Source organism: Trichomycterus rosablanca, chromosome 8, assembly GCF_030014385.1.
Source record: "Trichomycterus rosablanca isolate fTriRos1 chromosome 8, fTriRos1.hap1, whole genome shotgun sequence".
Taxonomy (NCBI): Eukaryota; Metazoa; Chordata; class Actinopteri; order Siluriformes; family Trichomycteridae; genus Trichomycterus; species Trichomycterus rosablanca.
The window spans coordinates 37,615,270-37,641,610 of record NC_085995.1 but is presented as its reverse complement, the minus strand read 5'-3'; the positions used below and the strand labels follow the sequence as shown (position 1 = coordinate 37,641,610).

At 42.3% G+C, this 26,341-nt stretch overlaps 2 protein-coding genes across 5 annotated transcripts in view; one reads left to right on the top strand and one right to left on the bottom strand.

Moving 5' to 3' along the window:
- Positions 1 to 22,240, top strand: part of snrkb (SNF related kinase b) — a 36,426-nt gene extending 14,186 nt beyond the window's left edge. The window contains exons 3-6 of the mRNA XM_063000846.1: positions 1,664 to 1,805; positions 13,543 to 13,740; positions 14,609 to 14,713; positions 14,836 to 22,240. Of these exons, the coding sequence (XP_062856916.1) occupies positions 1,664 to 1,805; positions 13,543 to 13,740; positions 14,609 to 14,713; positions 14,836 to 16,903 (2,513 nt within the window). The 3' untranslated portion in view covers positions 16,904 to 22,240. The remainder of the gene's footprint in view (positions 1 to 1,663; positions 1,806 to 13,542; positions 13,741 to 14,608; positions 14,714 to 14,835) is intronic.
- Positions 1,191 to 26,341, bottom strand: part of ano10b (anoctamin 10b) — a 40,345-nt gene continuing 15,194 nt past the window's right edge. The window contains exons 13-14 of one of the 4 annotated variants that reach the window (XM_063000849.1): positions 25,679 to 25,795; positions 1,191 to 1,789 (exon numbers count right to left, since the gene is read on the bottom strand). In XM_063000849.1, coding sequence (XP_062856919.1) covers positions 1,754 to 1,789; positions 25,679 to 25,795 — 153 coding nt within the window. In that variant the 3' untranslated portion in view covers positions 1,191 to 1,753. Of the gene's footprint in view, positions 1,790 to 24,223; positions 24,816 to 24,952; positions 25,092 to 25,561; positions 25,577 to 25,678; positions 25,796 to 26,341 lie in introns of those variants that run through there. The other 3 variants (XM_063000848.1, XM_063000847.1, XM_063000850.1) reach the window with 3 other exon arrangements.

Here is a 26,341-nt window from a genome sequence, read left to right as displayed (position 1 = left end):
ACCAGCAACCTTTTGATTACTAGTCCAGTATTCTAACCATAAGGCTACAACACAGCAGCTGCACTCAATAACAGTTTACATTTACATTCACTTCATTTAATCCAAAGTGACTAATAGTTATCAATTAATACAGCTTGAGCAATGGAGGGTTAAGGGCCTTGATCAGGGGCCCAACAGTGGTAACTTGGTTGGGCATGCCGTGTACCAGCAACCTTCTGATTACTAGGTCAGTACCTTAACCACAGATCTACCACTGCCCCTACAGACCAACACACACACTTCAGTTAACCTGACTGCATGTCTTTGGTCTGTGGAAGGAAACCGGAGCACCCGGAGGAAACCCACGTAGACCCAGGGAAACACAGAAGCACACAGAAATGACTTGGACCATTCCACCTGGGAATTGAACCCAGAACCTTCTTGTTGTAAGCCAATAGTGCTAAAAGCAGAAATAATTGATTGTTGTAAAGCGGAAAGTGATGCTGATTGGCTCACGGTTTGGAATTTAATGTGTCATAGTTCATCGTTCTTGATGAGTTTAAGTATGAGCTGCAAGCTGCTGTGTGTGTGTGTGTGTGTGTGTGTGTGTGTTGAATAATGCCATCGTCCCAGAAGTGCCTTGATCTGAAATAACAAGAAGTCTTTACTTTGAACATTCAGTTATTTCTGAGAACACACACACACACACACACACACACACATATTTATATATATATTTAAACACTCACAGCACACAAACAAACACACACTGTACTATGTGAAGGGTTTTTGGACTCAGGGTTCTCAGGGTTTTCCTGTCAGGTCGCTGAAAGGAAGCTGGTAAAGGAAGGGTGTCCGAAAAAAGAGACACACATGCTGCATTTTTCTTGGTGTAACTGGGTGATTGTAATTACACCCGAGCACGTCTGCTGTCGTTTCAGCAGGTGTTTGTAAAGGATATTGTATATGAACAGCTTGAGGGCGGTTGGCACTGGGTCAGTCAGTCTGGTTTGATAAATCTGCTTGGCTGTGATGTATTTATTTTTTCTCATGACAGACAGAAGTTTGAGGACCTCAGTATCAGTGCAACACCAGCTACTCTCGTACCAGCACCACACACACTACCATGTCACTACCATATGTGTGTCACTTAATCTGGTCACCCTCCTTTTTTTAAACTTTTATTCAATGGCTTTTATTCATTTTGTCCATATTTTTTACTGCGACCCAGGCACAGACTGTAATATGCTTAAAATTGTGGTAATCTGGTCCCACTGTGGTTTATAAGATGTAACGTAAAGCCTCCACAAGGGGGTGTGTATAAGTTTATTTTGTGTAGGTGCCTGTTAAAAATTGTTGATTTAATTATTATTATTTTTCTCTGCGACCCATTTTTTAAACCCAGCAGTAATGGATTTTTTTCATCAGGGCTGAGATTGTGCAGAGCAACAGACAGTTTACACTCAGAAACTGTTTACACCAGCTGTTGTGTGTGTTTTCATAAATGTGTGTTACTATATGTAAGATTATTAGGAATGTGTGTGTGTGTGTGTGTGTGTGTAAGCACACAGCTAGTTTGCTTCATCTGTCCCAGCCGGTTCATCTCTCTACTACAGCATCACTGATGCACAGAGTGGCTTTAATACAATCCTGTGTGTGTGTGTGTGTGTGTGTGTGTGTGTAGATATCTGGTCTCTTGGAGTGATCCTGTTCATGCTGGTGTGTGGACGACCACCGTTCCAGGAAGCCAATGACAGCGAGACTCTAATCATGATCATGGATTGCCGTTACATGGTTCCCGATCACGTCTCTGCAGAGTGTAAAGAGTAAGAACACACACACAAACACACACACACACACACACACACATGAACAAAGAAACACACACACAGAGATCCACCACATAATGAAAAACTCAGTTATATCCACGGCCCTACCTAATTCACGGCCGTGAAATGAGCCGCTTCCCATGTAATATGCAATTCGCTGTGAAATTCAATCTTTAAGATTTTTGTTTAGCGACTTAACATTCGCGTAACCTTCAAGTGCCTCACATTTACTGGTTAAGCGGTGGAGGCAATCCCAGCATTCATTGCGGCACAACTTTTCTCACAGAAAAATAAAAAAAAAATGGCGTAAGGTGCGGAGTTATTTTCAAACCTAAATAAATCATTATTGATTTTTAATTTGTATAAACTTATACAAGTGTATTTATTTGCAAGTTTGGGCTTGTCAGGGACAGTTTAACCATTTATGGTACACGGAGGGAGATGTTATTTGACATGCTAGCGCGTTGTGCCACCTCATCCCATTGGTTTGAATGGCATGATGCTAAGCGAAACCCGATGTTATCGCTGTCTAAGTAGTGCGTTGAATAACCTGCCTTATAAGTCGTTGACTTATTAGAATCCTTTCTACTTAGGCAGCTGCCTATGTAGACAGTAAGACAGCAAGGTAGTTCCCTAGATTTTCGAACACACCCTAAATTGTCCATTACAATTTTTTGTTTGACATAAAAAACTTGAACTGATGAATCTTGTGTAACCAGTAACTACCGTTCCTATCATGAATGTAACCAAAGTGTAAAACATGACGGTAAATCCTAATAAATAATAATAATTCAGACCCTGCTGAGCTGTAGATTGTGTTCATGTGTTTAGCTGGCGCTGTTTGGACTTGTATCTGCTTTTGACTTCTCACCAACATCTGTAAACACACTTAATGTCTCTGTGTCAAATGTCCCAGTCACCCACACGCCAAACTTTACACCCACTTATTAGCCTTGAGCAAGACGAACACCAGCTGAACATGCTGTACTTTTCTGTTTACAAGTGCAGTTCACGCCCTGATCCACTGAGTGACAGCTGAGTGAACCAATCAGTAAATCAGATGTGACTCAGCACAGCACAGAGCTTCCATTAAAAAAACACTCTTCCATGGAACGTCTGCTGTTCCTGGAATTTCTGCCCTGGACCAGGAGATGTTGTGGTTTGAATCAAGACGCTGGCATGTCAGTGCAGCGCTTCCTTTTGGCTGAATGATATTTTAACAGGATTTTCCAGTTAAGCTGCTGTATGACTAATGAATGAAGTCTCACACTGTTTAAAAGAAAGCAGTGTTAGTAGTTCTGCAGAATATTTAAATAAAAACTTTTTTTCTGTGGATTTATTGAGAAAAGAAACAGAATTAGCCGGTTGTTCCATTTCACAACCCTCCATCAGTCAGTAAAAAAGTGAATTTAATAGATAAATCATCGATCTAGATTCTGCTTAAGATTAATTCTGTATAAATAAGTAATGAATGATGAATAAGCACTTATCAAACTAGCTAAATGCATTTAAGTTACATAACAAACAAAGCAACAGAAACGAGTGGTTTATACATTAATAAATACATTTTAAATGTAAGTAATAAAATGTTGGCGCTTGGATGGTGCAGCAGTTTATTCGGGTTCAGATCTCAGCAGTGCTATTGGCTGGTGGGGAGTCTTCACAGACATGATTGGCTATGAAGCCCTGTGATGTATTGGCACCTTGTCGCCTCACAGCAAGAAGGTCCTGGGTTCGATCCCCAGGTGGAGCGGTCCAGGTCCTTTCTGTGTGGAATTTGCATGTTCTCCCTGTGTCTGCGTGGGTTTACTCCGGGAGCTCCGGTTTCCTCCCACAGTCCAAAAACATGCAAGTGAGGTGAATTGGAGATGCAAAATTGTCCATGACTGTGTTCGATATAAACTTGTGAACTGATGAATCTTGTGTAGTGAGTAACTAACGTTCCTGTCATGAATGTAACCAAAGTGTAAAACATGACGTTAAAATCCTAATAAACAAACAAACAAACATGTATTGGCACCCTGTCCAGTGTGTTCCTTCCTTGTCTTGTGCCCAGTGCTTCTCGGTGGAGCCGGGCCCACACAACCCTGACCAGGATGAGGCGCTTGATGAAACTAAAATGTACAAAACAAAATGTAAAATAACCAATTTACTCAATTTAAGATTTCAATTCTTCCTTCACCACTTTTGCCACTTGCGGAGTCTTACAGAGAGCCGTATCACGTACAGAGAGACACGCTATTCTGCTCTGTGAGTTCCCACCTCTCATGTAGGTGCCTCAACTAGCCAGCAGAGGTCGCATTTGCAGGAGCAATGAAGAACGCTGTCGACATCTCTCCCTTAGATTTACATTAATATTAATGGCATTCAGCAGACACTTTTATCTAAACGAGTTACAAGTCTGAGCAATTAAGGGTTACGGGTCTTGATCAAGGGCCTGACGGGGTAACGTGGCGATGGTGAAAATTGAACCAACAGCCTTTTTATCACTAGTCACTAGTCCAGCACCTTAACCTCTGTGCCTGTTGTTGAAGGGCCCGGTTAGGTCGATAGCACAGCTGAGATTCAAACTTAAGAAAATAAGTTTCTAAATATTTTGCCCGATTGCGTCATGCTTCCTCTCCACTAATGCCGACCCCGGTTCTGATCGAGGAGAACGAAGCTAAGCCACACCCCCTCCGACATGTGGGCAGCAGCCGTATGCATTTTGTCACCCACACCAGACTAGATCAGCTGCAGACCACACTGTGTACAGAGAGACACACCCTGACAGCACTCTCTCCCCATCTCTGTGCAGGCACCATCAATCAGCCAGCAGAGGTCATAGTTGCATTAGTTACTCAAGTACATGTACAATAAATGTATGATTTAAGTTTTTTTTCCAAACGGTGTCCTGTCCAGGGTGTGTTACTGCACTGCGCCAAGTGATTTCAGGGAAACTGGACCCACTGTGAGTCTGACCAGGATATCATGGTAGTAAAACATGGAAAATAAATTAAATTAAAATGTTTTTTTTGTTTCTTACATCATCATAAAAACATTCCAATATAATATATATAACATTCAAAATACATCAGTCAGTCTCTAAATAAAGTGTCATTTTGTCAAGTCCAGGTTATCCAGTTCATCCTGATCAGTTCATTCCTGTCTCATTATTATGTAGATAAACTTACTTAAAACCAGCTGTTTACCGTCTTATTATTTTAAATATGCAACATTTATGTTTACACATCAGCAACATTGCATTAGGATTTGTAAAGTTGCATAACAGTGAAGCCGGTGGCAGCGTAAATCACATCTACATATTAATGTGCTCTTTCTGATTCATTACTTATTTAGCTTACCATAGCAACAGCTCATTTACAGTCATTAATCAGGCGCTCTATCATAAAATACATGAAAAACAACATACAGATTCAAACACACTGGTTAGAACAGAGCTCCGGATTCTGACAGGTCTGCTGAGGATATTTATAGTGGTTCGAGCTTCACAGCACGGCTATCACAACGCGGCATCGCGAACGTTCAATAACCATAAAAGTTGTTGCTTCATGCACTTTGGCTTTGTAAACTATTAAACAATTAAAAGTTAAACAAGTAATTAATCACTTCTGTTTTTGATTTAATATACTTCTGATGAGGGGCGCCCAGGTGGCGTGGCAGGATATTCCACTAGCACACTCCTGAACTCCTCGGTTCGCCACCGGTCGGCTGGGCATCATCTATCGGGCATAATTGGCAGTGCCTGCATGGAGGTATGACCGGAGTATGTGGGCGGGGTCTTCAAATGCTGACTGAGGACGCCTCTCAACTGACATACGTCCCCTCTGGCATGTACAGTCAGTACAGACATTTTTCACCTGCACGAGTCAAGTTCATACACTTGACGGGCACTGTGTACAGAGGGCCACACCCCCATCAGCGTTATTCCTCAGCCCTGTGCAGGCGCCATTAGTCAGCCAGCAGGGGCCGCAGTTGCACCAATTATGAGGACCTATGATCCGACTTTCTTACCCTCTAACCCTGAACAACAGCCAATCGTTGTTCATGCTGCCGCCCAGCCCAGTTGGAAAGGCAGAGCTGAGATTTGATACGATGTATTCGAAACCCCAACTCTGGTGCGCTAGCGTACTTTACCGCTGCGCCACCTGAGCGGCAAAAAAGACCATTTAAGACATTAGAAAGGCTGGGGGGGGGGGGGGGGGGGGCGGCTGGGGTTTGGGAGGTCTGGCACTGATTAATTCTATTTACATTAATTCTTATGGGGAAAAACAGGTTTAACTAACGAACATTTTGACTTAAGAACAGCCCTTCAGAACCAATGAAATTTGTAAGTCAAGGGTCTACTCTATCTATCTATCTATCTATCTATCTATCTATCTATCTATCTATCTATCTATCCATCTATCCATCCATCCATCCATCCATCCATCCATCCATATATACTATATATTAATCAGATGCATACATTTTTTATTTTTGGGAAACACTTGGTGCAAAGCAGAAACACCCTAAACAGGGTACCAACCCCCCAAATCAGAAATAGCCAATAGTGTTTGTGTAGACGCCTGGGTGTCCGATAATGCTGCTGAAGTTCAAACCAGCATCTGTATTAATATACACTCAGGTACACAGTCGAGTCACATTATTATGACCACTCCCTACTTTCAACAGTATCAGCATGTAGCTCATAAAGGAAGTCATGTTTCGTGAGCTGGCAAAATGGGTATATAAGGTGTGTGATAGGCTGTCTGCACATAAATCCCTCGTTGCTGTCATGGGTAAAAGTCTGATGGGTAAAATTGTCCTCCCTGGGGTGGATGGGATCTTCCAGCATGACAATGCGACATGTCACACTGGATAAAAATGTCCCACATTGTTAGGAAGAGCATGACCAAGACTTCCAGGTACTATCCAGGCCCCCAAATTCCCCAGACTTGAAACCAATTGAGCATCTGTGGGAGCACCTCAATGGTGGTGTTGGCTCTGTTGATCCTCCATCATGCCCCCTCCAGCAGCTGTGGGATGCACTGCAGTCAGCATGGCTCCAGATACCTGTGACAACCCACCAGGACCTTACTGAGTAACTCCCAGCCCGTCTGGGGAGCCCGTCTGATATTAGCTGGAGGTCATAATAATGTGACTCGACTGTGTGTGTATGTATAGGCATGAAAATATACTTAATAGGTCAGAAGGAAAAGCTATATTTTAGCTTTATGTCTGGGGTCAGATTGAGTTTCCTGGTTCTTCCAGTATGTCCCAATTAATTCCAATATTGTAATGCTTCAGTACTGTGTATAGAGAAGCAGCTCCATATCCTGATGATCCCATCTTCATGCTTTATTGTGGGTTTGGTGGCTCAGGGATCAAACCCTTCCTTCACCAGATGTGACATGCTAAATAACCTTCTCCCATCACATTAGAATGAACTGGTTTAGAAAGCAGTTACTTGTTTATCAGAGCAGATTTTTAATTGTTTGCTTGTTTGAATGGATTTAGCTTAGCTGTAAATCATTTTAGCAACTTGCACTGCTTTTAATGCTTTTACCCATAGTACCACCTCACAGCAAGAAGGTCCTGGGTTCGATCCCCAGTTTGGGCGGCCCGGGTCCTTTCTGTGCAGAGTTTGCATGTTCTCCCCGTGTCTGTGTGGGTTTCCTCCGGGTGCTCCGGTTTCCTCCCACAGTCCAAAAACATGCAGCCAGGCTAATTGGAGACACTGAATTGTCCTATAGGTTTCTAGCCGCTAGGATGCATAAACCAGTGCATTGTAGTGCCGGTCCCAAGCCCGGATAAATAGGGAGGGTCGTGTCAGGAAGGGCATCCGGCGTAAAAACACGCTCCGCCGGTGACCTTCAATGGGAGCAGCCAAGGAAATAGACCCATAGTACCACTAGAGCAGTGGTAGCTTAGTGGTTAAGGTGCTGGACAAGTGATCAGTAGGTCTTTTCTTTAAGCCCCACCACTGCCAGTTGCTGCTCTTCGGTTCCTGAACAAGGCCCTTAATCCTGTACGTTGCTTTGAATGAAAGTATCTGCTGAATGCTATATAAATATAAACACTTTCTGTTGATCTTCAGACGAGAATTAAACTGTACAGCTCAGAGTTTTGAGGGTTTATTTGAGGACGTTGTATTGGAGTTATGTGTGCACGTCGGGGCTATTTGTGGTGAGTACATCCTCAAACGCAGCGCTCAGAGGGGAAAAAAGGGCTAAATATACCGATTGTGCTGCAGAACACTGGGCTGAATCACAGCCTAACACAGCAGCCTGGTCACATGATCTTTTGCCCCAATCAAAAAGTCCTTTAATGGCTAAATGTTTCTTGCTAAGTGAGAACGCTGCTCTCCTCAGGGAATTCTGATGCTCAAGTAAAGCTATTTCATTTTTTTTTCTGTTCTCTCTTCTAATCTCTTCGAGGATCATTTGCTTACAGTGTGAGTCTGTTAAGCCTCTGATGTTTTACTCCTTTTGTTATATTTTATTTAATTAGGATTTTAATGTCATGTTTTACACACTTTGGTTACATTCATGACAGGAACGGTTGTTACTAGTTACACAAGATTCATCAGTTTAAATTTATAGTCAAACACAGTCATGTACAATTTTGTATCTCTAATTCACCTGACTGCACGTCTTTGGACTGTGGGAGGAAACCGAAGCACCCGGAGGAAACCCACACAGACATGGGGAGAGCATGCAAACTCCACACAGAAAGGACCCAGACTGCTCCACCTGGGACCTTCTGGCTGTGAGGCAACAGTGCTACCCTGCTAGGGTGGGATGACCGGACTATGTGGGTGGGGTCTTCTGATTGGCAGATAGAGAGGCGCCTGTGCAGAGTGCATAGGTAAAAAAGGGTTCCACTAAGGGCTGCACGCGGGTCGGAGGAGGCGTTAGCAGCAATATACCCACTGATGGTTGATCTGATGGTACGTGTGAGGGTGAGAGATCTATGAGATGTTGATCTGATGGTACGTGTGAGGGTGAGGGATCTATTAGATGTTGATCTGATGGTATGTGTGAGGGTGAGGGATCTATTAGATGTTGATCTGATGGTACGTGTGAGGGTGAGAGATCTATGAGATGTTGATCTGATGGTACGTGTGAGGGTGAGGGATCTATTAGATGTTGATCTGATGGTATGTGTGAGGGTGAGGGATCTATTAGATGTTGATCTGATGTGGAATGTAAGGGTGAGAGATCTATGAGATGTTGATCTGATGTTGAATGTGAGGGTGAGAGATCTATGAGATGTTGATCTGATGGTACGTGTGAGGGTGAGGGATCTATTAGATGTTGATCTGATGTTGAATGTGAGGGTGAGGGATCTATTAGATGTTGATCTGATGGTACGTTTGAGGGTGAGGGATCTATTAGATGTTGATCTGATGTTGAATGTGAGGGTGAGGGATCTATTAGATGTTGATCTGATGGTGCATGTGAGGGTGAGGGATCTATTAGATGTTGAGCTGATGGTGCATGTGAGGGTGAGGGATCTATGAGATGTTGATCTGATGGTACGTTTGAGGGTGAGGGATCTATTAGATGTTGATCTGATGTTGAATGTGAGGGTGAGAGATCTATTAGATGTTGATCTGTTGTTGAATGTGAGGGTGAGAGATCTATGAGATGTTGATCTGATGGTACGTTTGAGGGTGAGGGATCTATGAGATGTTGATCTGATGGTGCATGTGAGGGTGAGGGATCTATTAGATGTTGAGCTGATGGTACATTTGAGGGTGAGGAATCTATTAGATGTTGATCTGATGGTGCGTGTGAGGGTGAGGGATCTATTAGATGTTGATCTGATGGTGCGTGTGAGGATGAGGGATCTATGAGATGTTGATCTGATGGTGCATGTGAGGGTGAGGGATCTATTAGATGTTGATCTGTTGTTGAATGTGAGGGTGAGAGATCTATTAGATGTTGATCTGTTGTTGAATGTGAGGGTGAGAGATCTATGAGATGTTGATCTGATGGTACGTTTGAGGGTGAGGGATCTATGAGATGTTGATCTGATGGTGCATGTGAGGGTGAGGGATCTATTAGATGTTGAGCTGATGGTGCATGTGAGGGTGAGGGATCTATGAGATGTTGATCTGATGGTACGTTTGAGGGTGAGGGATCTATTAGATGTTGATCTGATGGTGCATGTGAGGGTGAGGGATCTATGAGATGTTGATCTGATGGTGCATGTGAGGGTGAGGGATCTATTAGATGTTGATCTGATGTTAAATGTGAGGGTGAGGGATCTATGAGATGTTGATCTGATGGTGCATGTGAGGGTGAGGGATTTATTAGATGTTGATCTGATGGTACATTTGAGGGTGAGGAATCTATTAGATGTTGATCTGATGGTGCGTGTGAGGGTGAGGGATCTATTAGATGTTGATCTGATGGTGCGTGTGAGGATGAGGGATCTATGAGATGTTGATCTGATGGTGCATGTGAGGGTGAGGGATTTATTAGATGTTGATCTGATGGTACATTTGAGGGTGAGGAATCTATTAGATGTTGATCTGATGGTGCGTGTGAGGATGAGGGATCTATGAGATGTTGATCTGATGGTGCATGTGAGGGTGAGGGATGTATTAGATGTTGATCTGATGGTACATTTGAGGGTGAGGAATCTATTAGATGTTGAGCTGATGGTGCATGTGAGAGTGAGGGATCTATGAGATGTTGATCTGATGGTACGTTTGAGGGTGAGGAATCTATTAGATGTTGATCTGATGGTGCATGTGAGGGTGAGGGATCTATGAGATGTTGATCTGATGGTACGTTTGAGGGTGAGGAATCTATTAGATGTTGAGCTGATGGTGCATGTGAGGGTGAGGGATCTATTAGATGTTGATCTGATGGTATGTTTGAGGGTGAGGAATCTATTAGATGTTGATCTGATGGTGCATGTGAGGGTGAGGGATCTATGAGATGTTGATCTGATGGTACGTTTGAGGGTGAGGAATCTATTAGATGTTGATCTGATGGTGCGTGTGAGGGTGAGGGATCTATTAGATGTTGATCTGATGGTGCGTGTGAGGGTGAGGGATCTATTAGATGTTGATCTGATGGTGCGTGTGAGGGTGAGGGATCTATGAGATGTTGATCTGATGGTATGTTTGAGGGTGAGGAATCTATTAGATGTTGATCTGATGGTGCATGTGAGGGTGAGGGATCTATGAGATGTTGATCTGATGGTATGTTTGAGGGTGAGGAATCTATTAGATGTTGATCTGATGGTGCATGTGAGGGTGAGGGATCTATGAGATGTTGATCTGATGGTACGTTTGAGGGTGAGGAATCTATTAGATGTTGATCTGATGGTGCGTGTGAGGGTGAGGGATCTATTAGATGTTGATCTGATGGTGCGTGTGAGGGTGAGGGATCTATTAGATGTTGATCTGATGGTGCGTGTGAGGGTGAGGGATCTATTAGATGTTTAGCTGATGGTGCATGTGAGGGTGAGGGATCTATGAGATGTTGATCTGATGGTGCATGTGAGGGTGAGGGATCTATTAGATGTTGATCTGATGGTGCGTGTGAGGGTGAGGGATCTATTAGATGTTGATCTGATGGTGCGTGTGAGGGTGAGGGATCTATTAGATGTTGATCTGATGGTGCGTGTGAGGGTGAGGGATCTATTAGATGTTGATCTGATGGTGCATGTGAGGGATCTATGAGATGTTGATCTGATGGTGCGTGTGAGGGTGAGGGATCTATTAGATGTTGATCTGATGGTACGTGTGAGGGTGAGAGATCTATTAGATGTTGATCTGATGGTACGTTTGAGGGTGAGGGATCTATTAGATGTTGATCTGATGTTGAATGTGAGGGTGAGGGATCTATTAGATGTTGATCTGATGGTGCATGTGAGGGTGAGGGATCTATTAGATGTTGAGCTGATGGTGCATGTGAGGGTAAGGGATCTATGAGATATTGATCTGATGGTGCGTGTGAGGGTGAGGGATCTATTAGATGTTGATCTGATGGTGCATGTGAGGGTGAGGGATCTATTAGATGTTGATCTGATGGTGCATGTGAGGGTGAGGGATCTATTAGATGTTGATCTGATGGTGCATGTGAGGGTGAGGGATCTATGAGATGTGGAGCTGAGGTTCCTCATGGAGCAGATCTGATCAGAATAAAGGCCCAAAGGACCACAATTTCTGTGGGAGAAAACCAGAGCTCCCGAAAGAAAATCCACACAGACATGGAGAGAACATGCAAACTCCACACAGAAAGGACCTGGAAAACAATGTGAGGCGACAAGATTGCAGAATAAAGTGTTCATTAACTAATATTAATTCATTTATAGTGCACACTATGGTCGTCCGTAAAAATCGAACCAAGTATGTGAATAATTTTCTTTGTGCATTAAAACCCAGATGTTTGCAGCTGGTCAGAGCTCAGCTTCTATGTTTATTTCTCATTACTGCACTCTGTAGCTGCTCATGAATATTAAAGAGCAATCACTTAAGCACTTTTGCTTCATTCACTGGCTTGCCATGGCCAGATGTGCATATGTGAACATGAGCTGTCAACCAGGTTATGAATATTTATCAGCGGGATGAAAGTGTGACTCAGACGGAGACAGAAAGAAATGAAACGGAAAAGAAATGGAATGATGCACGAGAGAGAAAAGCATCATCAAGACTGTTTGTGAAGTGTTCTGCTCTGATAAGCAGAAATAACACATTTTCTCTTCTCGCCCACAGTGTCTCCTTCTTTACCCTCTATATTTTTTACTCATGTGAGTCGTGTCTACTTTTTGCCCTCAGTTTCTGCCCCTCCTTACTCACCCCTTATCCCTCTTCAATTTTTTTTGCCTTTTTCCCCTTTTCTCCCAGTCTAGCCATATCCAGTTACCCAGGTTATATCTCTCCTGCATTGCTGCAGACCCCCACCCTGACCACGGAGGGCCACACCTAACACACTCCTGCTCTGACACATGCAGTTGCCAAACACTTCTTTCACCTGCACACAGGTTCACACAGGGATCAGTATCGCGTACAACGAGTCACACGTTGCTTTCTACTATCCCTCATGCACAGCCACCATCAACCAGCCATCAGAGGCTGCAACTGTGGCAGCACTGAGAGATCCCTCTGGCCCTCCCACCTGGCAGACATTAGCCCACTGTGTCTGCGTGTTAGTGCCTGGCCTGCCACTAGCAGAGCTAAGATTTCTTAGAAATAAATTTTAAGAATAATAATTTAAAAAACCCCATTTTTTCTTTTGGCTGCTCCTGTAGTTAAGCATCAGCCCCAGCTGATCATTCTGGTCCACATACCTGATTTGGAAGTTTTTTCCACCGGATGCCCTTCCTGACGCAACCCTCCTATATTTATCCAGGCTTGGGACCATCATTGAGTGTGCACTGACAAGTTTAACCTCTAGTCTGGTCGGCCACCCAGCCCCCCAAACATAGCCAATCATGTCTGTGTAGATGCTGACCAGCCAATAGTAAGCCAGCGTGAATTACTGCTTTGCTTTGAATTACTAAAAATATAGAAACCTAATACAGATGACATCACAAATATTTCAGTACAATAATATAAAATGTGTATTTGGGGGGATTTTTATTGTTTACTCAATCTCATCTTCAGTTTGTTGTTGCAGAAAAATTAAATGTCCACTAAGATAATATTGATAATAAAACAGTAACACTCGTAATAACTCGTAATCCTAATATGTAAATAACCTTTCCTATCTTTTTGGTGTCTCTTTTGCAGTCTGATCTCACGGATGCTGCAGCGAGACCCGTCTAAGCGAGCTCCTCTGCATGAGATCGAGTCTCATCCGTGGCTGCAGGGTGTGGATGCATCTCCATCACCAGTCTCCTCTCAGTGCAGCCTCTCTGCTCAGGAGCACCAGCTCATCCTGCAGGCCATGATTTCAGGAAACATTGCAGACAGAGACACCATACAGGAGTAAGCACAGTCACGTCGAGTCTTAGCATAATTTCGTTTTACCCTATATAGTTTTACTTAAATGTTTATTGTTGGTTTTCTTACAGAATGACTGAATGATTTGCAGGGTCACAGATGTATACACTAAAACTCTGATTTTTAATTAGCTGGGGTAGAAAGTTTAGTGGCGTGGCCTCATAGCGCTTTAATAGGAATTGACTTATTGAGTTGGAGACTTTTCAGTGCTCATTAAAATAGGGATGATTTGACTGCATCAGTTAGACTAAGTCACAAGAATTAGTGTTGTGGGAAAGTCTATGAATCTTTGTAAAGATCTAAAAAAGCAGATCAGAGATTTTCACAAGTCAGGAATCAACTTCAGGTCCCGATATCACCTGTACAAAAGATTGTATGTAATGTACTTGGAACAGTGGTCTGTTTGGTGTAACTAGTAATAATTAAGAGAAGTTTAGTGTTACTGTGTCATTTATTTAATACATTAAAAATTTTCTCAGTACCCCGAGCAATAACATAAGTTTAAAAGTGAAACAGTGACAAAAATCCAGATAAACACATTTACATGCGGAGCTTTCAGAGTAAATTTGACGGTTATTCCACACAAATGCGGATTCATCTCATATTCACAATTTGATGACGTTTTACCGCTCCGCTAAGCTTTTATACAGAGGAATTACCACGGTCCATTTCACAAATGTGTTTACTTGTTTGTCAGTATCACCAAATGCTAAGCTGTTTTTAAGTTCATGTAACTTTTGCTTTTGTATGATTTGTAAAAAAAATACTAGTGGTCTTTCGGCACCCAATGTATATGTACTTGAAAAAATGTATTCACATGCTTGATCTCAACTGTTTACTGTTTGTGTGATAGAGCTTTGGATGCTGACCTCTACAACCACATTACAGCCACATACTACCTGCTAGGAGAACGTATTCTACGAGACAAGCAGGAGCTGAATGAGGAAAAACCCACACAGTAAGTAAAAAAGTCATCCACATATATCTTGATTCACTTTATTCTTGTTATGACTACAGTACAACAGTAACAGGTTAATTGTTTTCAATCCTGTAATACGTTATGTGTTATGTTTTGAACAGGAGGCCCTTTTCTGAGCCATTGGACTTAGTGGATGGCCAGGGCGCTCAGGCGAATGCACTTAAAGAAACATCTCTGGCTCCTGTGGCCTTGTTGGGGTCTGTATCTCCAGGATTTCCCAGACGGGGTGTGTGTGAGTCTGGCGACCTGCTGGCCCCCAAATCCAGCCGTCAGGACACGTCCTTTAGCGACTTTGTTAGCCCAAGCTCCTGCCTTGGTCTCAGTCTTCGCTCGGTGGCACCAGACCCAACTCCAGTGGTCAAAAGTCTTGGAGCCCTGCATCAGATTTGTGAGGAAGAGGAGGAGGATAATGAAGAAGAAGAAGCTCAACCTGTTGTACAAACTGGAAAAGTTGGCTTCGTACCTTTAGTATCATCTTCTTTGGAAACATCTCCAAAACATTGCTTAGTATCACAGGCCCCGAGTAGCCAAGAGCAGCTGAAGATAAAAACAAAAGACGGAAGCAAAGAGCCTGGACTTTGTTACAAACTGTCAGAAGAGGAAGAACTTCAGTTGGAAGACGAGGGCTGTGATAAAGAGCAGAAATCCCAAAGTGTAGCAGAAAAACATCAGGGGGACAAAAATAGTAAAAAGGAATGGTCTCAGATGGAGAAGTACTGCATAGAGGACACTGAAAAAGTCTCAGACAAGGTTAAAAACATGGAACAGATGAAACAGGTCCTTCAGAATCTTGATGGACATCCACCAGCAGACCACCATCTACCAGCTGAAGAAATCAGCAAAAAAGAAACCTCTGACAGGACTGAAGATAAGAACCAGAAAGCTCTTAAGGGGCTACAAAGACCTTCATCAACTATCAAGCATGATGGGAGGAACCTTACTGAGGAAACAAGCAAATTTAAAGATGAAGACCAAAAGGACCAGCACCTTCAAAAGCTAGATAGACTGTCATCAACTTCCCAAACTTCTAACAAGCTTGAAGATGATAAACAAAAGGACTTTCAGAAAACATACCCTCAGGTGAGGGAAAAAAGGCCAACTGAGGACACGAAGACAGCAGAACAGTTCTCAGACAAGGCTGACATTAAAAAACACAATGAGCCTCAGAAAATAGCAATTCAGACCAAAAACCTCAAAGAGGATTCAAGGAAATCTGCAACAGCCTTAAATGCAGCTGACGCTCAGAGAAAAAACGACTTTCAGAAAATAAAAGGACCTATTTCAGAGGTGCAGGCAAAAGAGAGGAAGCACACTGAGGAACATGGGAAAGCAGGACCAGTTTTAGACAGAATTAAAGATGGGATTCATCAGAAGTTGAATGAACCAACAGCAATTTCTCAGACTAAAAGTGGGAACCACACTGACGCACCAAGAAAAGCACGAAACTCTTCTGACAGGGCTGATGAGGAGAGAAAGAAGGACCTTCAGAAAATAAATGTACCTTTATCAGTTGCTCAGAAAAAAGAGGGAAACCAAACAGAAGAACTGATGAAAGCAGGAAAAACATCACACAAGACTGACAATGAGAATCAAATGAATTTTCAGATAAAAAACAGACCCCCGACTGCAGCCCTGACTAAAGTAACCCATCCTGAAGAACTAAGAGAAGCAGAACCTGCCTTTAGAGCTAAAGATAAAAAACAGAATAACCAGAGCATTCAGATACTAGACAGATTTTCACCATCGACTAGACTTGATCCTGTTCAGTGCTGCTGGGGCCAGAGCGACTCTTCCAGCGAGAACCTGGAGGACAACAACAACACTCCATCCAAGCCAAGGCTGCAGGACACCAGTATTATTTTTGCCCCCTGTGCCTCTCCGCGATTTCTTCCCAAGAACCACTGTGTGGATCTGAGACCGGATGGGGTGGAGACCCGCAAAGTGGGTGTAGAATGTGAGAAGACAGAGGAGGTACACGCCAAACCTCAGCAGGGTCAGCGTGAATCCAGAGACGCCGGCACAGACACCAACAAGAACAAGAACGTGAACCTGCGAGAGCGTCTACTGCAGATACCGCTCTGCGAGAAAGCCCTGTCTTTTAACATCCAGCCCACGTCCAAAGAGAAACTGCTTCCGTTTGCGCAGTACAACTGCTGTCATGTCCTATAGGGGAAGGCCTCCAGCTCGAAATCCCATCATGCTTGTGGATCAAGTCCCTGATTTCCTTTCGAACACAGCACGTCCTCATCTTCTACTGTGACCACAGTGGTGCTCGGCTGAACACAAAGCCACGTCTTACCGTACATGCATAGCTGCTCACGTCCCTTTCCCAGCATTCTCTGCTGCTTTCCTGTGTGGCGGCTAGTCTCCCAGTGCTGCTGTGTCTATAGTCTACTGGGATCTGCAGATATTTAAGCTATTTCACTGAGCTTTATTAGAACTAGCGTAGGTCTTGGTAGTAGGAGCCCTCTGTTTGATGAATACAATTGCTTGTCATTTTGCCCTGTAATGGCTTTTCTAGAGCAGAGCTTCACTTGAGTAGATGTTAAGAGTAATGTAGCACACAAGACGAAGTAATAGTTTGATGAAATGGATTATTTTAAGTTCATACCATTTTTGCTTGGGGAAATGTGGGATGCTGCGGTTCTTCCTCGACCAGGTCTGTGTCAGTATTTCCAAAACGCCATGTGTATTAATAGCGACAATAATAAAAGCAATAGTGGCGGAATTAAGTAGTGCAATAGAACACACAGCTTCACAGGTGAGGCGAAGTTAGTCCCTTCCATGTTCAAAGCCCAGAAAATGACCAAGTTACCATTACTGGTTAATGGGTTTTACTTATGTACAAAATGGAAAGACCTATTACACATGCAACAATGGTGGCTCAACAGTAAGGGTACTGGATTGCAATACTAAGGTTGAGGGGTTTCAATCCCCACGCCCAGTTGCTTGAATTGTAACTCGCTTTGGATATAAATGTCTGCCAAATACTGAAAAGTATCAAAAAGCCCAGATTGCCAGTCTCTCTGTGTATGTCAGTCCCAGTTAGGGAGGTGTGGTTCTTTAGGATGTCAGTCACAAGGAGGCGCTCTCTCTGGTGCTGTCAGTTCCAGTGAAGACGACATAGGCTTTGTGTCTGTCAGTCCCAACTGAGGCTTCAGCTCTGTGCCTGTCAGTACCACCTGAGGCTCCGGCTCTGTGCCCGTCAGTCCTAACTGAGGTTCCGGCTCTGTGCCTGTCAGTCCCAACTGAGGCTTCGGCTCTATGCCTGTCAGTCCCAACTGAAGCTTCGGCTCTGTGCCTGTCAGTACCAACTGAGGCTTCAGCTCTGTGCCTGTCAGTCCCAACTGAGGCGCCGGCTCTGTGCCCGTCAGTCCCAACTGAGGCGCCGGCTCTGTGCCCGTCAGTCCTAACTGAGGTTCCGGCTCTGTGCCTGTCAGTCCCAACTGAGGCTTCGGCTCTGTGCCTGTCAGTCCCAACTGAGGCGCCGGCTCTGTGCCCGTCAGTCCTAACTGAGGTTCCGGCTCTGTGCCTGTCAGTCCCAACTGAGGCTTCGGCTCTGTGCCTGTCAGTCCCAACTGAGGCGCCGGCTCTGTGCCCGTCAGTCCTAACTGAGGTTCCGGCTCTGTGCCTGTCAGTACCAACTGAGGCTTCAGCTCTGTGCCAGACAGTCCCAACTGATTTTCCGGCTCTGTGCCTGTCAGTCCCAACTGAGGCTTCGGCTCTGTGCCTGTCAGTCCTAACTGAGGTTCCGGCTCTGTGCCAGACAGTCCCAACTGATGTTCCGGCTCTGTGCCTGTCAGTCCTAACTGAGGCTCCGGCTCTGTGCCAGACAGTGCCAACTGATTTTCCGGCTCTGTGCCTGTCAGTACCAACTGAGGCTGTCCACTAGGACTGACGGGCACAGAACCAGAGCACCTACTGGGACTGTCACTTCTAAAGTCCATACAGAATCCAATTCATACTTTTGTTAGGTCCTAAAACCTCATGGCATCAGTGTATTGTGACTCACTACCATGTAAGAAACATCATCCAGAGCTCAGTGGCCTAACAGTGGCAACCTGGCGAAGCTTGAACAAACAACCTTTGATTACTAGTCCAGTACCTTAACCGCTGAGCTACCACTGAATAATCATACATGTTGGGCCTTGGAGAAGTTGCATGTCATTGGCACTATTAGCACTATAACAAACGCCCCTGTTTCCCTGTGTGTTGGATTTAGAGTGCATGAGACATGGACACATATACAGGAGCATGCTACATTAGCACAGTTTAGCCTAGTATTCACATCACAATAACAGTGATGTCTGACCAGTAAAAGACATGGAACTTTTGTCTGACCAGTGAAAGACGTGGAACGTATCTGTGATACCGTTTTCTAAGAATAAAGGACTTAATTGTGGGTGAAAGACTTTGAAAAGGACATGAATTGACAAGAGAAGACAGGTCTTCCGAAAGCTATTTTTTGATCCTCGTTTCATATGCTTATAATGCATATGAAATGCTTATTACAGTGTTACAGAATTCCTATCTTATTAAGGGTATGGCGGAAACATGGTGACTTCATATCATTCATCATTTTTTTGTTGTTGTTTATTACACAAGAGGACCATGTTGAGTGTGAGAGTGTTGGACATTCCTCTTGTTACTGTCGAGCGAGCAGCTCTGCTGGTATAAGCTCTTGGACGCATCTGGTCATGTACAGTGTGTATATATTCTTTTGAGCATGTGTTATTATCTATGAATATGCTATTGACATGATATTGTGTTTTGACTTCACATACCATTCAACAAAACTAGCTTTTAATCAAGACGTACAAAAGTGAAGGGAGAAAAACCAACAGTAGCATTTTAAATTGTGAGGCTGTATAAAAAACATTTAGGAAGGCGGATTTAAAAGTTTAAAGTTGTCGCTTTACAGTCGGGTTACTGTGAAAATAAGGCTTAGCATAGTGCAAGTGTTCGCTTAATGCAAGTCTTTTGGTCTTTAGTTGCTAATGCGTACACCTGAATCTGCCCGGGTCTTGAATAAGAGGCAGATGTATAGCTATAAAAATTTACATCTGTAGTAGTTATCATCTTTCTGCTCGTCAGTAAATCATATTTTCCGGACTATAAGGTAGTATAACAGTAGGTTTTCCTCTCGAATATTTAAAAATCCTTAGACTCAGACCAGTATTGGTGGTGGTGTTTCATTTTTATCATGTGACATCACTCAGTGAACAATGGCCATTCAGTGGTAATTCTGTGTCCGAGCACAATGAGCTGTCTATTTGTTTATAAGTAAACATATGACTGAACATTGCTTAAGGCTGACCAACTTCTAATAATCTGTCTATTGTATATCAGGGTCAGTGTGGCACTTTTAGTAGAGATGTAATCTAACACATCCATTTAGATTAGAAAATACCAAAGCCTATGATGTCCTTTTAATTGCTGCATTTTTTCAGCCAGATGAACTATCATCCATTACAATGACAAGTAGCGCACAGGTGTGATTTACTTGCTGCGACCCAAACCACATAGATTGAACCCAAAAGGCACCGATTCAATAAAATTCAAAGTTGCTCGCACCCAATTAGTACTTTTATCTAATCTACAGTTCAAATCCCAGCTCTGCCATGCAGCCAATGTTGGGCCCTTAAGCAAGGCCCTTAACCCTCTGTTCCAGGGGCGCCGTACAGTGACCCTGCGCTCTGACCCCAGTTTCCTAACAAGCTGGGATACGCAAAGAAAGAATTTTGTTGTGCTGTACGTCTTTATATGTATATATAACAAATAAAGGCATTCTACTCTGTTCTATTCTAAAACCAAAAATGTCCAGGCTTAAGAAAAATCTAACCCAGTACATCGAGATCTCAGTAATTCAACCTTTTGTCTTTCAGTTGAAAAGTCAGTGATAAGAGACAAATCTCATCACACAGCAACAGCAAGCATCTCCTTATTACAGGCACTGATATAATAATGCACAGACTGCATTCTGAAAGCCATCTTGTGCACAGTGTGAATGTGAAATATAAACAAGAAGGTTTATATTTCTGTCTTTTCATTTAAATGCAGCACAATTTTTAGAAGCTAAAGTTTGTGTCTAATATCACTACTAAGCCACTTATGTAATGATGCCACTTACAGTACGGAAAATGTGCTTTTCATGTCACGTTGTCGAACACTTATAGACACAAACTACAGACTTGGCTTAACATCCGTCTATTAAAAAGAACTAGCGCAAAAATGTTAATAATGCAAATACATGGCTAAAACCAACAACAACCACCAACACGGGGTTCATACAAGTAGATTCATTCAGAGTAGATATAATCATGCGTCTTTACTCATCCTCACCACGACCTTCAGCCATGTAATGTATCAGTGATTCAGGAACAGGTAAAAGGAAAACACTTTTATGTTATATAGAAAGTAAATAATCCAAACCCAACACAAAATAGGTTTTATTTTTAATAAGGACTGATGCATTGTCACAGTCTCACATAAACGTAATGACTACATTAGCTCTCCTTTAAAGAACCTTGATCATTCAGCAATGACGTGATCAGCACTTCAAGGTCTTTAGTTCTGCACTGGTGCAACAAATGTCATAACAAGACTCGTCAATCAAAATCTTTTTTTAATAAATAAAAGGCCATAAAGTCACTGTAAAATCTACACATATAAACAATGATTTAGTTATAATGGACAACAACAGGAACTGTGCACAAGGTTTAAAGGCAGAATTGTCTTGAAAAGCAGGAAGAGTTGACAAAACTTTATTTTAAAATGACATTGTGACAGTACGATCTTCTTAACAGAGACTTTCTATGGAGACCATTTGAATGAGATTGTTCATATTGTTACTCTTAGTAGGCAATCGCTCATAAAATGTAGGAATAAATTAATTGATAAAACTTCTGAGCTCTTTTGGCTGAATGAATGATCAATGACTTTATAGCAGTAAATTAGTGCACCTTGTGTTGGTGTTGTAGCCATAATTCTAAACATTTAGTACTGATCTGCCCCCCTTAAATGTGTTGCAAGGTGTATAATTATTATTCCACATATTACTAGACAGGTATTACGTTACTCGTTTGTTAGGTACATAAGCTGCACCAGTGCAAAACTAAATGTCAAACACTGCACATGTCTAGACTGACTTACTGTGTTCACTATCAGCTAAAATATATACACGTTCTGTACACTCTTTTGAATGTGTTGTAAAGCAAAAACCTGTACCTGTACTACTTCTATTCTTATGTTTCATGACTGCAGGCTGCTCTGAACCAGCTACACCTGCAAGAAGGAGGTAGATTTACATATTGTTTGCTTATTTCACTTGTCATTTTACTTTTCATTGTCATTAGTCTCCAGTTTTACCAATCGAATCACTCCATGGGGTAGAATGACATCCGGGTATGTCTCCACTCCCACTGACCCTTATAAAAACAATTACTCTGTCTCAATGAGATTAATTTATTTTTGTATTTATTTATTAAAAGTGATTGAACCGAAGAAGAGCTTGTGTGATTTATTTTATTAATTGCAGTACAATGTACAGTGTGATACAGATTAATGGGAACAAAATGCACAAATGCATCTGTGCTGTGCGTGATTTTTATTTTGCTCTTTGGTTTCTAACAATAGCTGCACTATATATAAAGCATCACACACAGCAGTGAGTGTATTATTTAGTTACCAGTGTACTTAAGGATAGTGTCCTTGAGATAGTGCTGCACGCTATAATATTTGATTACCAGATTATTAAGGTGCCATAAGCTTAAGATTATGAATGTATAAAAGATGTATCTCAAATTGCACATGTGAGTACCATTTAACAACTTTTGAAGATACAAATATGTATTATGAACCAATGTGGTACAGTACAAAGACCCAGATGTTCTGTGTTGGCTATAAACGTTTTGTTTCTACACTCTACACTCACTAAAAATGGCTTTAAGCTCATGCATGGTTGGGCTGCCTAATATAAACGGAATATTTGATTAACTCAAGACCGCTGAGTTTGTACCTGTGTGTAATATTCAGTCTGTATGAAGCGAGTGATAAGAGCCCACTTGCTCCAACCATTGTGTTACATGAGGTTTTCCTATAAAACATTTAAAACACAAAGGTTTTGTGTATTAGCCTGACTTTTGCTGATACAGTGGTACCTTGTAACTCAACGTCCCCTAAACTCAAAATATTTGAAACTCGACGCCCCTCGCCAAGAAATTTGCACCCTTAAAATCAACGTGTCGGGTTTGTTTTTACAATGAACAGTCGCTTTGTTCAGCACTTGGCTTGAAAGGTGCGGTAAAACATCATCACAGTGTGAATATGAGACGAATCTGCATTTGTGTTGAATAACCGTCAGGTTCACTCTGAAAGCTCCACATGTATCTGTGTTTATCTGGATTTTCCTCCCTGTTTCACTTTTAAACTTGTGTTACAGCTCGAGGTTCTGAGAAATTGTAAGAATCAGCTTTTTATTTCAGTGTTTTATATGATATTTGTGTTATTGTCAGTGTATAGGTGTCAAAAACAACCCCAATTATTTTACATAAGCCTAAAATATATGCAAGTCCACGGGAACATGGAACGCATTAACAGGTTTCCCAAACATCCTTATGGGAAAAAATACCTTAAAACTCCCAGAACCATCTGACGTTAAGTTTCAAGGTACCGCTGTATCTTGTATGTTCCAAAACACTAATATCTGCCAAAACCAATGTATCAGACCATAATTAATAAGCTGCCTATTAAAACGAAAACTATTTGAAGTTACTGGCAGCTGATGGTAAAGTAAGTAAATTAAACTCAGTTTGCATCACGTTCCACCACATACATTAACAATAAAAAGAGACTCATGCAAGTGAACTATCTTTGATTAATTGTTCCCCTCACTAAACAAACATTCAGAAAACATCATGACTTTGTGTGACAGTTTTATAGATACTGAGTTGTATGAAGGTCTCTTTAACCCTTTGATGCACAAGCTAAGCAAACCCCTTCTAATGCACAACATGGGTCAAAAATGACCCATATTCATCCATTCAAGAATATTTTCATATGCACATTTGTCAGTTATTCATGTATTTGCTGTCTTAGCTAATAAAACTATCTATACTAGAATATGTAAACAGCTAGCAAGCAAATAGTATTGGACATATTCAAGATTCAAGAGCCTAATCTTTGGTTGTCTTTCGAAAGATCAGTAAATATGTTTTTGACTACAAACACTTACAAATGTCAGTAGTTTCTGTCAAATTCCATAGTAAATACATAAGGGTAATTTTTGACCCATGTTGTGCATTAGAAGGGTAGTGATACAAAAATGATTTTTATTAAAAAAGTAAAAAATATAAAACTGAAATAAGGATTTGTGATGATCAAAAACAAGTTAATTGAGGAATTCATGGAAGCTTGAATGACGAAATTAATTTATTGCAAAGATGTAGAAAATAAAAACTCAGTTGGGTCACTTTTGACCCATGTTGTGCATCAAAGGGTTAAATCTGTTTGTTAGTTCATAATAAATAATTTGACTAGTGTGCAATTTGAGAGACACCACAGCTTTACATGCGCTTTATGATTGTACAGCATTTATATAATCTGATATGTCTGGCATTTAGTGTAATGCATGTAACCATGACCTGTTTCATATGCATCACTGTCAGCAGTAAAATTGGTTTAGGAAAAAGTTAAACACACACACACACACACACACACACACACACACACACACACACACACACACAAACAAACTTTGGTTTTAAAGCTTTGCTTAGTATCATGTATACGTCCTGCAATGTCCTTAATTTAAAACACACCCTTTTACTTTACAGTCTTTTTTGTAAACAACTCTATTCCACTGGAGGAAAACGCTCCACCTGTGTAACATTGCTTCCACAGCATTTGGGCGCCTCCGTGTGGCCTCAAACCTCAAAGTGCAAAAGCAAGCAAAGTAAACAGTGGCTAAAGGCAATAGTGTATGTAGTTCAGTAGGTGGCAGATACAAAACCACAGCTTCAGTTGTTTTCGTGTCTTAAGATTTGAGGACAGGAAGCTCAGCAGTCTGGTTACGCTTCACTTTCTGTCAAATAAAAGAGATCCAGTTGAAACTGTAATCAGCAGCAGCGCAGTGTCTGACCAGGGCCGGCATGCAGCAGGCTTAAGCCTCATAAACAGCTAATGAGCAGAATTATTTTTTATACATTTTTATTAACAGGAGACAAAAATATTTATAGAAAGATGCTTTTTTATGTTTATAAATAGTTTCTACAGATGCTTTCTATGTAGAACCAAAATGTTTTGTATTTTCAAGCACCTTTTCATACTGTCCAGGACATTCACCATCCTCCCCAGACAACTGTAATACAGACAATTGTGTGTGTACACAGACAAGGCATAACATTATGAGCACTGACAGGTGAAGTGAATAACACTGATTATCTCTTCATCACGGCACCTGTTAGTGGGGGGGATATATTAGGCAGCAGGTGAACATTTTATCCTCAAAGTTGGTGTTAGAAGCAGGAAAAATGGGCGAGCGTGAGGATTTGAGTGAGTTTAATGAGGGCCAAATCGTGACGGCTAGACGACTGGGTCAGAGCATCTCCAAAACTGCAGCTCTTGTGGGGTGTTCCCGGTCTGCAGTGGTCAGTATCTACCAAGGAACAGTGGTAAACCAGCGACAGGGTAATGGGCGGCCAAGGCTCATTGATGCACGTTGGGAGCGAAGGCTGGCCCGTGTGGTCCGATCCAACAGACGAGCTACTGTAGCTCAAACTGCTGAAGAAGTTCATGCTGGTTCTGATAGAACGGTGTCAGACTCCATGCCTCAACGAGTCAGGGCTGATTTGGCAGCAAAAGGGGGACCAACACAATATCAGGAAGGTGGTCATAATGTTATGCCTTATCGGTGTATGTGTGTGGTGCGGTAAACTGACACTTTACCTGTTGCTTGAGGGCCTTCATGGCTTGGTATTCGATCTGATCCTTCTTGATTCGCACCCACTCTGGTTCGTCAGGAATCATGAAGGCTATAATGAGCTTCACCAAAATCAGAGCGTGCTGCGGGAGCAAGAACACGCGACTGAGAACTCGTATGTTTTTAATCATATGCTTTCATCAGATCTGACCACACCACATTTATAAACCTCCTCTTTGGCCTTTCTGTCGGCTCCATCCTCAGCACCAATGTCCACATACTGTATAACTCTCATCCCTCCTCTGCACATGCCCAAACCATCTCACTCTTAACCTCTCTGACTTTCTCTCCAACACATCCCACCTGTGCTGGACCTTTAATAAACTCTTTTGTCCGTTTGTCAGTAAGTGTGAAATCACATAAAGCAGATAATCAGATATGCTTTCTGCTTTAACCTGGTCAGGGTCGCTGTGGACCTAGTTTTACTGGAAAACACTGGGCATAAGGCAAGAATACCCTGGATAAGAAGGCCAGGGTGCTGTTGGCTGGATATATTTGGTTGGTGGACTAGTCTCAGTCCAGCAGTGACAGTGAGGTGTTTAAAAACTCATGTCAGTGTCACTGCAGTGCTGAGAATGATCCACCACCTTAATAATACCTGCTCTGTGGTGGTCCTGTGGGGGTCCTGA